Here is a 14,874-nt window from a genome sequence, read left to right on the forward strand (position 1 = left end):
GTCCGCCCGATCGGCCGCCGCCTCTCCCGTCGCGCCACGTGGCACGCCCCGCCGCCGCTGCTCCGGCCCGGGAGGCCCGAGTCGGGCCCCCGCGAGCCCGTCGCCCGCGCCGCCCGATGGTCTCTCCTCCGCCGGCCTGCTCCGCCGTCCGCCGCCACCACCTCGTCGCCGGCCGCCGCGCCGCCTCCCGGTTCGCTTCGCCGCCAAGCCGGGCCTCGCCGCCGTCCCTCGCCGCGGACGCCGCCACCGCGCCGCCGCACGGCTCCGGCCTCCTCCTCCTCTCCCTCGACGCCGTCCCCGCCTTCCACTCCGGCCGGCAAACTCCGGCGAACTCACTCCGACCAACCTCGGGAAACGCGCCAGATCCAGATCTGAGAATCGGGGTTGACTTTTTCGTCCCAAACCCTAATAATTGGCGTTTTTCATCATGCTATATCTCCGCATCCGTAGCTCCATTTTTGGCATATAGCATATCAAAATGTTCGTCTCAGAGAGTACATCATTTCATCTCATTGCATCATTTTCATTTGATTTCATCTTGATGACCGAAATGCTTTTAGAAGAGTGCTACTTGAGATAATTGTCAGATCTGCTGCTCCATTTAGATATTTGTCATTTTTGCCATGATTATTGTGTGCATGATATGCCCCTGAGCTCTACATATGTTTTGTTAAGGGTTTTGCCATCTTTCTAGAGGTGCAACCCATGTATTTTTGTGATGTGTGTGGTGACTAGCACAAGCTTGCAAAGTGAGGCATTTGTTAATGCTGATTTCAGGGACTTAGCATTTCCACTAAGTCTTTGACCTGTTTATCTCATATGGCCATATGTTCATGTTGTTTCCTAGTGATCCGTGCCTCTTTTGAGGATGATCAGTAAGGATTTTTTGTTAATATTGTGGTGCTCTATCCATCCATGTCTTTGTTTGCAATTATGGAGCACCCTAGCTTGAGTCAATCGAGCTCTACTTTTGCTATTTCGTGAATCTGGGCAGATTGTCTACTTGTTAGCGATTTTGTCGAGGATGTTGTAGTTGATCTGTGCATGCTATATTATTGTTCTTGCCATGTCTAGCTTTTATTTTGTGTATTCTTGATGGGTGTATGCTTAGATTTTCATGACATGCTCTGTAGTGAATGCATCGAGCTCGTAAACATGCCTACTTGATATCTGTTTCAGCATGCTCCAGTTTTCACCAAGTCTGAGAACTGATTATGTTTTTGCCATGTTCACATGCTTGCAAATGTATTTTCTGATCCCTTTTGGCTCAAGGTCACTAAGGGACTTTTGTTAAGCTCTTTGAGTAGCTCCATGCCATGCTTTACTTTGACATGTTCAGGTCCTGTAGCATGTAGTTTTGTTGCTCCAAAGAGTGCTATCTGATCTGAAATTCCAGACAAGTGTTAATTTCACTAAGTCTGAGATCTGTTTGCCAGATGCATTTTTGCCATGCTTGTTTGAACCTGTTAATGGATGAATTGGCCGTAGCTCAGTGCTAGAATTTTGTTAAGCATCTTGAGTGGATCCCTGCCATGTATTTTTTTGCCATGTTTGGGTGCTGTAGCATGTTCATCTTGTTGCATTTAGATGGCTACTTGCTGCAAATCGCAGATCGTGGTCATATTTGAATTGCTTGCCATTTCCAAACCGTAACTCCGATTCCGGCGTTCTTTATATCGTTTTCAAGAGATTTCATCTCTTCTTTCCAGTGGAACACTTGGATTTCCAAGTTGAGGCCAGGTTCATGCATTCCTTGTCAAATCTTGCATATGCATCACATTTTGCATCCCGCATAGCATACCATCCTTGCATCATATTGTTTGAGCTTTGCATGTGGTTGATTGTGTCCTTGTTGCTTGTTTGGGTAGAGCCGGGAGACGAGTTCGCTAACGAGGAGCCCGTTGAGTTTGCTTTCGAGGATCCAGTCAACTCTGACAACTTTGCAGGCAAGATGATCATACCCTCGAAATCATTACTATCTTTGCTTTGCTAGATGCTCGCTCTTTTGCTTTGCCTATGCTACGATGCCTACCACTTGCTTATCATGCCTCCCAAACTGCCATGTCAAACCTCTAACCCACCATGTCCTAGCAAACCGTTGATTGGCTATGTTACCGCTTTGCTCAGCCCCTCTTATAGCGTTGCTAGTTGCAGGTGAATATTGGAGACCGTTCCTTGTTGGAACATTATTTACTTGTTGGGATATCATTATATTGCCATGTTATCTTAATGCATCTATATACTTGGTAAAGGGTGGAAGGCTCGGCCTCTCGCCTAGTGTTTTGTTCCACTCTTGCCGCCCTAGTTTCCGTCATATCGGTGTTATGTTCTCGGATTTTGCGTTCCTTACGCGGTTGGGTTATAATGGGAACCCCTTGATAGTTTGTCTTGATTAAAGCTTTTCCAGCAATGCCCAACCTTGGTTTTACCATTTGCCACCTAGCCTCTTTTCCCTTGGGTTTCCAGAGCCCGAGGGTCATCTTATTTAAACCCCCCCCCCCCCCGGACCAGTGCTCCTCTGAGTGTTGGTCCAAACCAGGCAGCCTGCGGGGCCACCTCGGGGAAACTCGAGGGTTGGTTTTACTCGTAGCTTGACCTATCTGAGGGTGCCCTGAGAACGAGATATGTGCAGCTCATATCGGGATTTCTCGGCACATTCGGGCGGTGTTGCTGGATTTGTTTTAACCTGTAGAAGTGTCTTGAAGAACCGAGATACCGAGTCTGATCGGAACATCTCGGGAGGAGGTCTATTCCTTCGTTGACCGTGAGAGCTTGTCATGGGCTAAGTTGGGACTCCCCTGTAGAGATTTGAACTTTCGAAACCCGTGCCCGCGGTTATGGGCAGATGGGAATTTGTTAATGTCCGGTTGTAGATAACTTGAATCTTAACTTAATTAAAATGATTCAACAGTGTGAGTTACCGTGATGGTCTCTTCTCGGCAGAGTCCGGGAAGTGAACATGGTGTTGGAGTAATGTTTGCACAGGTTGCTCTCTAGTTTCTCGCTCGCGCTTTGCCTCCTCTTCTCGCTCTCTTTTGCGAACAGGATAGCCACCATATATGCTAGTCGCTTGCCGCAGCTCCACTTATATTACCTTGCCTTACCTATTAAGCTTAAATAGTCTTGATCGCGAGGGTACGAGATTGCCGAGTCCCTGTGGCTCACAGATTACTTCCAAACCAGATGCAGGGCCTGATGATTCCGCTCCAGATGGCGCGCTTGAGCTCAAGTGGGAGTTCGACGAGGACTCTCAACGATACTATGTTTCTTTTCCTGATGATCAGTAGTGGTGCCCAGTTGGGGTGATCGGGACCGTGTCGCATGTTGGGTTGTTCTTTTATTTTGGCATCGTAGTCGGGCCATGAGTGTTTGGATGATGTAATGTTAATTATGTACTTGAATTGACGTGGCGAGTGTAAGCCAACTATGTATCTCCCCTTTTATTATCTATATTACATGGGATGTTGTGAAGATTGCCTAACTTGCGACATTGCTTTCAATGCGGTTATGCCTCTAAGTCGTGCCTCGACACGTGGGAGCTATAGCCGCATCGAGGGCATTACAAGTTGGTAATCAGAGCCTTCCCAGACCTTAGGAGCCCCCATTGCTTGATCGTTTTTAGCGGCCGAGTTGTGTCTAGAAAAATGTTTTGAGTCATTTAGGAATTATATATCGGAGAGTTTAGGAATTCTTTTTACTCCCTAGTCTCCGCATCGCTCTGGTAAGGCATCCTGACATAGAGTTTTGACTCTTCTCTTCTCAAATTTCACTAAAAAAAATTTAGGATCACGCGGGTATCTTGGAATCATTCTGATGGTTTTGTGACGAGAAGATTGTCTTGGTGCCTCCTGTCAGGGGTTTTGTGGCAGTGTCCCGGGGAGTTGAGCTCCGAGGTGTTGTCGTCACAATTTTATCGTTGCAGTTCTGGAATACCTGAGTTTAGTACACCGACATCAAAAATCTCTTTTATGCAGTTCGTTGGTGAGATAACCTCGACGCCACCCAGTACTGGGGCGGGAGTTTGGGAGTATCGCCATAACTTGTATAACGGATGCTTTTCGAAGGTTGAGGTAGATGGTTTCCGAAGTTTTTCTCGGTTATGTGTTGAAAGATGGATACAGCTGGATGTAGGATTTGCTAGATTTGGGTGAGATATTATGCTTCCCCTGTATCCCCAACACCTGATTGCATAACCGGAAAGGTTCGGGAGTTTCATAGGTGGGAATTCTTGTAGCTCTAGTTCTTCTTCCACGGATATTTGGTTTGAGATTGGGATTTCTTACCGAGTATTCGTTCTTGATCCGTACCTTGTTGATTTATTTCTCTACCTAAATTCTAAGTGGCTTCTCAACTTATGGATATGTGACCATTTCAAGAGGAATGCATTCGTTCATTTTGTTCAGATGTGAAGACTTTATGTTGCAATTTTCATTCTGTTGGTTTCAGCTTCATTTTATCTGTCAATGTGCTAATGGTGGTCAACCTCTTCAGGATGGCTCCCGCTAAGAGCACCAATCAGAATCAGAATCAAGATCCGCCACCACCTCCACCTCCTCCGGAGGCATGGCAAGCTGTGATGGCCACAACCAATGCAAACACACAGTTGATCATGCAAATTCTTCAAGAGCGCAATCAAGGCAACCAAGGGAACCAAGGCAACAATCAGAATCACTTTGCTACACTCAACCAGTTCCTTGCTAATGGGCCAAAACCTTTCTGCAATTGTGTTGAGGCAACTGATGCTGACGATTGGCTCGTGGATCTGTGCAAGCATTTCGAGTGCAGTAACGTCAGGCCTGAGGACTTCGTCAAGTTCGCATCCTTCCAACTCAAAGATCAAGCTGCAGAATGGTTCCAGCAGTACAAGGATTCCAGAGGTGGACGTGCGATTACCTGGGATGAATTCCGTCAAGATTTCAGAGCTCATCATATCCCTCAGAGCGTGGTTGAAAGCAAGCGTGAGGAATTCCGCAACCTGAAGCAAGGCTCTTTGTCTGTCTATGACTACAACAAGTTGTTCCAGAAGCTCACCCGCTTTGCTAAGCAGGACATTCCTGATAAGAAGAGCATGATATACCAGTTCAGGGGTGGTCTCAGAGAAGAAATCCAGCTAGCTCTTGTTCTCTTTGAGCCCTTGAGGTACGATGAGTTCTACAACATGGTGTTGAAGCAAGAGGCCGCTCAACTGAGGTGTGATGCTTCCAAGAAGCGAGTCAGAGACACTACTCCGTCTTCCTCTACTCAAGTGGCCAAGCAGCAGAAGTTTTGGCTTCCTCCTCCTCTGTTTCGTCAGCCGTATCAGAAGAGCAAAGGTGGCAGTGGATCTTCCCACCCACCCAACCCTGGCTTTCAGAACAAGACTTCGTCTCAAGCTCCAAGATCAAGTGCTCCGTATCACCGTCCGCTTTCAGAGGTCACGTGCAACAAGTGCCAACAAAAGGGTCACTATGCCAACAAATGCTTCAATCAGAGGCGTCTTCCTCCTCCTCCTCCGGTGAGATCGGCAAGTACAGCTATGGTCAAGCATAACCCCAAGCACTCCAAGGTTAACGTGGTGAACGCAGCTCAGGCAGAGGACTCGTCAGATGTCATCATGGGTAACCTTCCTGTTAATGATATTCCCTCAAGAGTTCTTTTTGACACTGGTGCATCGCATTGTTTCATGTCAAAGCCATTTTTTACCAAGCATGAGTTCGTTTCTTCTCATTTGGGTAAACAAATGGATATCGTTTCTCCTGGCAAACGTTTGAGTGCAAGTCTGGAGGTGCCAGATGTTACTATCACGTTGGGCGACTACAAGTTTCTTTCTTCCCCAATGGTTCTTGGTAACTCGGATATTGATCTTATTCTCGGAATGGATTGGCTTTCTAAGCACAAGGCGCATCTTGATTGTGCAGCCAGGCAGATTCAATTGACTCATTCGTCTGAGGATGTAATTGTCTTTGCCGCTTGTGATGATACAATCCGTCTGTTTTCTCTCAATGAGAAGGGTGAACTGGATGCTATCTCGCAGATTCCAGTCGTTTGCGAATATCAAGACGTCTTTCCAGAAGAGCTTCCAGGAATGCCTCCGCACCGGCCAGTTGAATTCGTCATTGATCTTGAGCCTGGCACGGAACCAGTGTGCAAGCATCCTTACAAGCTCGGACCTGAAGAGTTGAAGGAGCTGAAGAAGCAACTCGATATTCAAGAGAGAATGGGTCTCATCCGGGCCTAGTTCTTCTCCGTGGGGTTTTGGTGTTCTTTTTATGAAGAAGAAGGATGGAACGGACCGACTTTGTGTTGATTACCGTCCATTGAACAAGAAGACCATCAAGAACAAATACCCACTTCCCAACATCAACGAGCTGTTCGAACAACTCAAAGGTGCCCAAGTATTCTCCAAGCTTGATCTCCGTGTGGGTTATCATCAGATTCGAATCCGTGAACAATATATTCCCAAGACGGCTTTCAGGACAAGCTATGGTTCATATGAATACACTGTCATGTCTTTTGGCCTCGTCAACGCTCCTCCGACGTGTTGTCGTCACAATTTTATCATTGCAGTTCTGGAATACCTGAGTTTAGTACACCGACATCGAAAATCTCTTTTATGAAGTTCGTTGGTGAGATAACCTCGACGCCACCCAGTACTGGGGCGGGAGTTCGGGAGTATCGCCATAACTTGTATAACGGATGCTTTTCGAAGGTTGAGGTAGATGGTTTCCGAAGTTTTTCTCGGTTATGTGTTGAAAGATGGATACAGCTGGATGTAGGATTTGCTAGATTTGGGTGAGATATTATGCTTCCCCTGTATCCCCAACACCTGATTGCATAACCGGAAAGGTTCGGGAGTTTCATAGGTGGGAATTCTTATAGCTCTAGTTCTTCTTCCACGGATATTTGGTTTGAGATTGGGATTTTTTACCGAGTATTCGTTCTTGATCCATACCTTGTTGATTTATTTCTCTACCTAAATTCTAAGTGGCTTCTCAACTTATGGATATGTGACCATTTCAAGAGGAATGCATTCGTTCATTTTGTTCGGATGTGAAGACTTTATGTTGCAATTTTCATTCCATTGGTTTCAGCTTCATTTTATCTGTCAATGTGCTAACGGTGGTCAACCTCTTCAGGATGGCTCCCGCTAAGAGCATCTACTACTATTACTCCACTCATCGACCGCTATCCAGCATGCTTCTAGAGTATTAAGTTAAAAATAGAGTAACGCTTTAAGCAAGATGACATGATGTAGAGATATAAATTCATGCAATATGAAATAAACCCCATCTTGTTATCCTCGATGGCAACAATACAATACGTGTCTTGCTGCCCCTTCTTTCACTGGGAAAGAACACCGCAAGATCGAACCCAAAGCTAAGCACTTCTCCCATGGCAAGAACTATCAATCTAGTTGGCCAAACCAAATGGATAATTCGAAGAGACTTGCAAAGATAACCAATCATACATAAAAGAATTCAGAGAAGATTCAAATATTGTTCATAGATAGACTTGATCATAAACCCATAATTCATCGGTCTCAACAAACACACCGCAAAAGAAGAAGATTAAATCGAATAGATCTCCACAAGAGAGGGCGAGAACATTGTATTGAGATCCAAAAAGAGAGAAGAAGCCATCTAGCTACTAACTATGGACCCGAAGGTCTGAGGTAAACTACTCACACTTCATCGGAGAGGCTATGATGATGTAGAAGCCCTCCGTGATGACGGTCCTTCTCCGGCGGAGCTCCGGAACTGGCCCCAAGATGGGATCTCGTGGATACCGAAAGTTGCGGCGGTGGAATTAGGTTTTTGGCTCCTGTTCTAATCGTTTGGGGGTACGTGGGTATATATAGGAGGAAGGAGTACGTCGGTGGAGCACCGAGGGACCCACGAGGCAGGGGGGCGCACCCTGTAGGGGGGCGCGCCCCCTACCCTCGTGACCGCCTTCGGTACTTCTTGGAATAGGGTCCAAGTCTCCTGGGTCTTACCCGAGAAGAAAATCATGTTCCAAAAAGGATTTTTCTGTTTGAACTCCGTTTGATATTTTGTTTCTTCGAAACACTGAAATAGGCAAAAAAAACAGCAATTCTGGATTGGGCCTCCGGTTAATAGGTTAGTCCCAAAAATAATATAAAAGTGGAAAATAAAGCCTAATATAGTCCAAAACAGTAGATAGTATAGCATGGAGCAATCAAAAATTATAGATACGTTGGAGACGTATTAGCTGCATTTTTGCGCGCTGCTGGAGCGGCGCGCGCTGCATTTTAGCACGGCTGCTGGAGCCAGCGCCGCGCCAAACCAGGCGATGGGCACGCGGCAAATCAGTTTTTTGCGCGCGGCGCGTTCGGCGCCTGTTGGAGATGCTCTTAGGCCAACTCCACCGCACGACCCCATTCTGTCCGACCCTGTCTGTTTGGGATAAAACGGACAAATAAGGTGGCCCAGCGCGCGACGGTCCGGACCCATCTAGTCCGTTTTGTGTCTGGACCGACCCATTTCGAGTGCATCTTTGCGTCGGGTTTGGGTCGCCGCGGACACCGAACGGACGCGCCGCTCATCCGCGTCTGGCCGCGTGGCGGGGCGGCCACCTACCTTCCACTCGCCAACATCAATGCGCACGGATGGCCGACCCCACCTGTCATCGGCCCAATGGAAGGTCGTCGTCCTTCTTAAATGAGGAACCCGTGAATCGGTCGTCGTCCACACTGCCTCACTCCATCCCGCGGCCTCCTCGAAACCCGACCGCGCTAAACCTTAGCCCTCCTTTGTCGAGCTCGCCGGCCGGCCACCTCGAAGCCATGGGCTTCTGGAACCGCAAGGGGAAGCACGACCGCGAGGCCGGCTCCTCGTCGGGGCGCCGCGCCGGCTCCGTGAAGAAGGAGGCCGCATCACCACCACGTCGGGCCCCCGCGCCGCCCGCTTTCTTCATCGGCCCCCACGTCCGCTGGCGAGCGCGACCGGCACTACATCCGCACGTCGGTGTGCCGCTGTTATTAGGAGACGAGGACATCGCTCCAGATCGCCTCTCCCCTGGAGCGACGTCCACCTCCCCAACAACTGGCACCTGTCCACCGATCGTGTGCCGATCCCGCTGGTCCCGGCAAGCGGTCGTGCGCGTCGTGAAGAGATCGAGCGCCACCGCCGCCTCCTCCCCGACGACCTGTACTACGACGACAGGTACGCCCCGGACTCCTCCCTCTGGGATACCTGGCTCAGGGACGAGCACGACGTGCGGCGTGCCTCCTTCTTCGCCGGCACGGCGTCTGGGCCACGGCGGCCACGTCGGCCACGTCGGAAGCACGCAGCGCCTGCTCCCCAGGAGCGCGGGCATAGGCTGGTGCGCGGCCTCACGCCCACGTCGTCGCTGTCGCCTTCGCCATCTCCACCACCACCTCCTCGCATGACAGCGGAGGAGGAGGCTCGTCTCATGGCGCGTGTCATGGAGGACTCCATGTACACGCATGATGAGTGGCAATGGGAGGGCCTGGAGGAGATGATGGCCCACTCCGCCGCCGGCAAGGTAGCCATACCCGAGCTGGAGATGGTGGCCGTGGAGGAGGCGATGGAGGAGGAGCCGGTGGCCGCGTTCCACCCGGGTCTGCTGGGCCAGGGGTGGGGCTGGTCCTGCACTGCACCGGAGATGGCCAGCCGCAGTGGGCGTGAATTGGTGCGCCACTCCGCCGCGGTCACCGGAGCGGGAGGCGTCACCACGGGAGGAGGTCGTGCAGGCACCTCCCGCCGTCCAGCCCGCCCCCGTCTACCGCGCACCGGCGGCCCACCTCTGGACGCCGCCGGCCTACGTGGACCTCGTCAGCGACGCCGACGACGCCGACGGCCACTGAAGACGGCGACGACATCGACGGGCACGGGCAGGAGCGCACTGGCGGCGACCGTTTTTTATTTTCTTTTTTATGTTTAATTATGTCAAGTTGGACGTGAAACTGGACCGTTTTGTGACCGTGACGACCCTAACTAAGTTTTATGTTTATTAAACTACGCTTATTTATTTTTTTTAATCATTTTATTTACATTTTTCTATTTTTTTAAATCATGTCCAACGCGGACATGATTTAAGGTGCGGCCGCAAGGTAAGCGCACACACGATCCAACGAACAAGAACGGACACGGACGAATCCATCGACATCTCAAAAAGACAAAATCCGACCAAACTAAACATCAGTTTGAGGTCGCGCGGTGAAGTTGGCCTTAGACGGAGTCATGAAGAGAGCGAGATTTGTCTGGTCGAGTCAGAAAAGTTTGACTTGTGACTTGCAGTGCCACGTGTGAGCTACCGGCCAACACGGCACTGCCACCTGCCCTCGCCTCCTCGATTAGCGCGGCCAGCACGCTCGTGGCGTTTGGGATGGTCAAAAACTCAAAAGCCGGAGAGTTATTAGCGCTGGCCCTTTCACGAGTCTCTCGTGGTGAAGTTTTATAACGGGAGCAACCTAGTCGCGCTGGCCAAAAAAGGTAACCATCGCACTCGTAACGTTGATAAGTGTACTTATCGCCGGAGTAGTATTATCTTCATCGTGGTTTATCGGTCCTTATTGTATTTTATGCAAAATAATGATCATAAATTTAATTAATAATATATTTATACATGTCATAAAAATTATATTATTGAAAACTATGTTTAAATAGAAATCCAACTATACAATTTTCGTTGACATGTATTAACACTTTGTAAATTAAATCTTTGGACAAAATTTGACATAAATTATAAAAGGGACCAATAAACCAGGACGAAAGTTATAGTTAATTAATTATAGTGAGGACATTTGACGACATTTAACCTTGCTGGTCGAGTCTCGGTTTCGGATTATGACGGCCACCAACTTTTGAAATGGCCCTCAAGGTCGTCGAGAGACGCATTAGCAGCGAGACTTAATTAGCTACTTCTTCCGTTTCATAATAAAAGAGTATTTTTGACACTATATTATTGCTGCCAAGCAATCACAAGATTTCATTAGAATCAAATCTTACTCCAAAGTAATCATTCATCGTGCTTGATTGAGTGGTGTTTTCCGAACATTGGTGGCACTTGGCATCGTGCTTCCTTCAGTTGTTCTTCAGATAGCAGATAGCGCAGCATCGTTGGTCGTTTGATGCGATCCATAGAAATTTCCGATATATATTTTTCGAAATATTCCTTTATATTAAAACTTTAGCATCGACTCAAAAACACTCAAAAGCCATACCGTTTTTCAGCGATACATACAATCAAACATATGAAAATTCTACATAAGATTCAAATGGGTATGACATTGCAATTCTATGATTTTCCTATTTCTGTTACTAGTATGTTTTTAGAATCATGTGAATATAGAGGCCCTTACCTAGAAGATTTTTACTCCTTTCATTCAAAAAACTTGAAAAAACTTGTCTCAAACTTGTTCCTCAAATGAATGTATCTATCATTAATTGAAGGACAACTCTTAGTAGCCATAGTTGGAGCAAAGAAGACGACTGTTCCAAGTGAGTTACTAGTACTAGGATGTCACACTTCACTGTTCTCGCGGGTCACGTCCCTTTCATCAGCTGCCCATCCCACCGTCCATTTCCCTGATCGGACGGTACAACGACAGCAACAAAAATCCCCAAAGATTCTTGAAAAAATCAGACCCGAGAAAGAAAGGGAGAGGCGCAACACGAAAAGAGAACTGAAACGCTGCAATAAATAAAGCCACTACCGCTTTTTCTCTCTCTCGACATCTCGAGATATAAAGCCACTAGTGCTAGTGCAAAGAGGAAGGAGGGAGAGACAGAGCGGTGTGAGAAGCAGGTGGAGCTGCAACAGTTTGCCACATCTCCCTTCCCTCCCTTGCATGCCGATCGCCTCCAAGCTCCTCTACTTCCAGCGCCGCCCCTCGCCGGCGCCGCCGGAGCCCCCCGACCCGCGCCGCCGGCCCTGCCGCGGGGCGAGCGCCTCCGCCCCCCGCCGCCAGCGCAGCTCGGCCGTCTCAAACCACCACCACCACCATCATCACAAGCTGGTGAGCTCGCGCCGTCTCATCTCATCTTCCTCGATCCCCTCCCTACCCTGGCCCAAGTGGCCTGCGATCTGTTACTTTTTCTCTGCATGGTTTTGCTTCCTGTCTGGAGCTTCAGTTGCCGCGATTTGCGGGGGCTTGTTTTTGCGAGTCCGGATGTTAAGGGTTGAGGCAGCAATTCAGGGGTGCGTTTTGATGCGCGTCCGCGGAAAAATATCGAAACATTTGTTTCACAAAACTAGATAGTGCAGTAGGGTGTGGGGACGCCATGGGGTCAGAGCAGTTACAGCTAGTCAAGATTCAAGAACAAGGTTGGTAAAATTCATATTTTATACATGGACTGAGGAGCATGGCCCTGTGCACAATTTGGTAGTAACACTTAATTCAGAAAAGCTACTGTTACTATACTAGATTTTGTTTATTAGATCAAGGGAGAAATACTGTTATTTTTGTGGGACTAACATGAAGACCAAGTAGAATATGTATTATGTGTTCTTGGTGTACGTTTGCCGGGATTGGTTGGGAATTGAGATGAACCAGGGTGTGGAACCATGAACCAGCTGCACTTCTGTTTATGTGTGTACCCTTTGTTCAATACCTGACCGCGTACATGTTTCGCCCACGCACAAATTGTTCACTGCATAGGAATGATTGTGTTGCATATAGCTCTTGTTAGTTTGTTCATGAGTGTTGTTTTATTTAATTTTGCAACGAAGGGACAATCTCGTATTTCCTCATAAACATCTTTGACAAAGAGGCTGCAGATGTTTTTGGCAAATCTGAGCTTGTACCAGAAATTTTGTGCCGTCTTTTTCCAAACTATATATATAAGTAACTGGTTTTAGAATTTAGGGGGTTCGTGTATTGAACTGATAATCATACTTTTACAGTAAGTGTTGTCGTAGAGCCAGTATATACTGGAATATTCTTTCCTAGAAAAATGAGGCTCTACTAATCTATTGTGGAAAGTTCAGTGTGTGCATGACAATGATAGTTCTTTTGAACAGCTATTCAGTGACATGGATGAGTAATGAGTTGCAGCCTTGCAGGCTTTGGTAGAATGATTACGCCAAAGCTTTAAGTGGCCGAAATCATTGTGGGGACTACAAAGTGCTAATCTCTGTGATTGCTCACCGTCTGAATGTTTATTTTCAGAAAGAGCAACCATTTGTCTAGTGAGTGTTATTATGTCAAATATTCCTCATGTTTGATCAATTTCTACCAAATTACTTGCTAGAACTCTGATAATGGAGCAAACACAGTTTTGAGACATATCTCAGTTATGAGCAGATGAACTCTTGACCCTTATCACAGGCTTGTAGCCTATGGAAAATTAGTTAAATATGTGTAGAATCTCCTATTGATGTCATGAGTTGGCTGCTATTTCCTACGCATCGTTGAGCTATTTCCAGGCATGCAACAAACCACTTTCGGCGGAGAATAACACAGTCTTATTTTCCCAAGTTTTCTGTTGTGATGATGATAGTTGTGAAACGTTCTTCAGTCTCTACGAATAGGTTCTAACATGTGTTATTTAAAAAAAAAACAGGGCCAGGAACTTGTTCCGGCAAACCAAAGAGATGGGGCTAAGCTTGTGGGATGTGCTGGAAACAAAATAGAACACATAGGGTTCACGTGCTCCAGGTCAAGGCTAAGCCAGAGTGTATCGGATCATGGACGGCTTCCTGATGCTGTTCAACAGGCTAGAGAAAGGCTTCTTCAGAGGCTTAATAGTGTGGACTTGTCAGGAAGAAGGTCCAAAACAAAACTTATCACGTTGTTCTTCCAGTGCAGAATTTGATGATCTATATTCGTTCTATGTTTACTCATGATCGTCCATTGTTTCAGGGAAAACACTTCGTGCTCCGAAACCATTTGGGCTGGAGTAGTAACTCATCCTGCTGACATTGGTATTTCCAACTTGGCCGATAGCGAACTTGGTAGCCTAACCAGTTACTTCCAATCCAGTGTATCCATCACCACCTACAACAAAGTCCAAGAAACATTCCCAGAGCCTTTCAGCACCGTAGATAAGTGCATGCCTGTCACCCCGTGCACCGAACCGGTCCATGTGCTACAAGAAACAGCCTGCGAGTGCTCGATATGCCTGGAGAGGTGCGGCGAGGCAGACGGGCTCATGCAGCTGCGGTGCAAGCATGTCTTCCACTCGGCGTGCCTCGAGCGGTGGCTTCGATCCCACGGCGACTGCCCCTACTGCAGGGGCAGTGTGCTCCTGACGTCGGAGGAATGAGAGCTGAGGATGACACCTAAAATGTGTTGCAGCTTAACCTGTTGTTCTACCAAGGACCTTTTGAGTTTGTTATAATTAATTAGTGAGGTGATGACACTGTGCGGTGTTGCAGTGCGCGGCTTGAGCGATGAGATGCTACAACTGGCTGTTTATCTCTGTACAACTACGGATCATGAGATTAGAAGCAGTAAGATAGCTGCTGTTCTATGAAGCCTTTGTTCTCTGCAGTGTGCGATGATGCTGTATTACTGCTCATTTAGCCGAACTACTTACACTATTTATACTGAACTTTCGTTTCCTCCACCCACAAGGTTCATAGAATATTTGAAGGTCCTACATGAACACCAAATTAGCTGAACACTGCAAGCAGGGCACATCTAGATCTGCACTAGCTATCGCAGATCTAAGTGCTTCAATTGAACTAAAAAGAGAGAGAAAACGACAATAAAAAATGTTTGCACAAACCTTCATGTAAAATCAATGATATAGAACTTAGATGTGCAATACTTAAAGCATATCTAAATGTGCTTTAGCAAAACTGTTGCAAATTCTAGGTGGATTGGCATGCACCGAATCACCACAAATAAGGGAAGTACGGGAGCTTGTTAGAGAGGCGTCACTTGACTGGCGACCGACCCGGTAGTTT

At 47.5% G+C, this 14,874-nt stretch overlaps 1 protein-coding gene across 1 annotated transcript; it reads left to right on the forward strand.

The window, feature by feature from the left end:
- Positions 1–11,714: 11,714 nt before the first annotated feature.
- Positions 11,715–14,439, forward strand: LOC125508005 (uncharacterized). The gene is made up of 3 exons (XM_048672550.2): positions 11,715–11,980; positions 13,527–13,732; positions 13,826–14,439. Exons 1-3 carry the CDS (start codon positions 11,813–11,815, stop codon positions 14,226–14,228), a joined length of 777 nt encoding a protein of 258 aa, XP_048528507.2. The 5' UTR covers positions 11,715–11,812; the 3' UTR covers positions 14,229–14,439.
- The last annotated feature ends 435 nt before the right edge of the window (positions 14,440–14,874 follow it).

Source organism: Triticum urartu, chromosome 5A (genome assembly GCF_056163025.1).
Source record: "Triticum urartu cultivar PI428250 chromosome 5A, HENAU_Tu73, whole genome shotgun sequence".
Lineage (NCBI taxonomy): Eukaryota > Viridiplantae > Streptophyta > Magnoliopsida > Poales > Poaceae > Triticum > Triticum urartu.

Excerpts from the sequence above, each read along its gene's own strand:
- LOC125508005 (XM_048672550.2), top strand. The coding sequence starts at position 11,813 with ATGCCGATCGCCTCCAAGCTCCTCTACTTCCAGCGCCGCCCCTCGCCG. Across the intron at positions 11,981-13,526 it reads ACCACCATCATCACAAGCTG|GGCCAGGAACTTGTTCCGGC; the intron begins GTGAGCTCGCGC and ends AAAAAAAAACAG. Across the intron at positions 13,733-13,825 it reads GTGGACTTGTCAGGAAGAAG|GGAAAACACTTCGTGCTCCG; the intron begins GTCCAAAACAAA and ends CCATTGTTTCAG.